The sequence below is a fragment of the Thermobia domestica genome, chromosome 8 (genome assembly GCF_964235325.1).
Source record: "Thermobia domestica chromosome 8, izTheDome1.hap1.1, whole genome shotgun sequence".
Lineage (NCBI taxonomy): Eukaryota > Metazoa > Arthropoda > Insecta > Zygentoma > Lepismatidae > Thermobia > Thermobia domestica.
Genome location: NC_137461.1, coordinates 180,619,524 through 180,620,635, shown reverse-complemented (window position 1 = coordinate 180,620,635; position 1,112 = coordinate 180,619,524). Strand labels below are relative to the sequence as shown.

At 39.4% G+C, this 1,112-nt stretch overlaps 1 protein-coding gene across 1 annotated transcript; it reads left to right on the top strand.

The window, feature by feature from the left end:
* Nucleotides 1-452: 452 nt before the first annotated feature.
* On the top strand, nt 453-836 carry LOC145692392 (protein GVQW3-like). The gene has a single exon (XM_081767695.1). It carries the CDS (start codon nt 453-455, stop codon nt 834-836), a length of 384 nt encoding a protein of 127 aa, XP_081623821.1.
* Nucleotides 837-1,112: the final 276 nt, after the last annotated feature.

Below are 1,112 nucleotides of genomic sequence, written 5' to 3'. Positions count from 1 at the left end.
AAATCTGTGATAATTTTGGAAATGGAAAGGTAGTGATTTGATATATCAGTTAGGGCCAGCATTTTTCAAAAGTCAATTATGAACTTTAGTGGTCCTTATCTGTACTTATTTGTAAGATTTAGGATAATCTTTATAGTTATTTACGAAAATCTAGGCGACTGATATTCGTATGTTGAAAGTTTGAATTAGCACGAAAACACATGTAAGTTGAACATATCCAAAGCCAAGAAAACTAACCGCGAAATTTGATATCTAAGTTGTATATTATTACATTTCACTGTCGAATATCAAATTTCAATGTCACAGAGGGTGTTCAAAACGTTTTCACAGTGGTGTCTAATTTTTTTATTTGTTGCAGTAGGAGAGTGATTTTTTCTGAACATACTCGAAACATTTAGCTATAAGTTGGTATATAAAAGACAGTATTTTCTTTCATTTACTGGTGAGCCATAATGGACATTGAAGTAGATGTCAGATTGCGACAACGGTCGGTGATTGAGTTCCTCTTCAAGACCGGCGATGACTCTGCCACATGGATTCACAGGAAGTTGCTCCCTGTTTATGGGGAGGATACATTGGATCGCAGCAGTATCCAGCGGTGGTTGCAGAGGTTTAAAGAAGGTGATTTCTCTCTACTGGACAATCCACGACGCGGTAGACCATCGACGGTAGTGAGTGATGTGAATAAGGAGACCATTAATCAAATCATCCAAAAAGATAGACGTGTGATGACACGACAGCTTGCTGAAATGACTGGTTTGTCAAGGGGCAGTGTGGTATCAGTGGTACAGTCAGGGTCAGTGGTACAGAAAAATCTGTGCACGTTGGGTGCCTAGATTATTGACAAGAGAAATGAAAAAGATGAGGAAGGATATTTGCTAGGGTCTAATGACGACCTTTACTGAAGAGTGGAAACAGTGTTTTGACGACGACATTACCCAGGATGAAACATGGTTGTTTTTGTCCGAACCTGAAAGCAAAACGCGTCTGAAGGCCCACCTGGGCGGTAAAACACTTGATAGCGAGAAGGACCTTATTTCCTGTGTCAAGCGATGGTGTAAAAGTCAATCCCCAGAATTTTACCAAAGTGCATTTACATCATGGAAAAAACT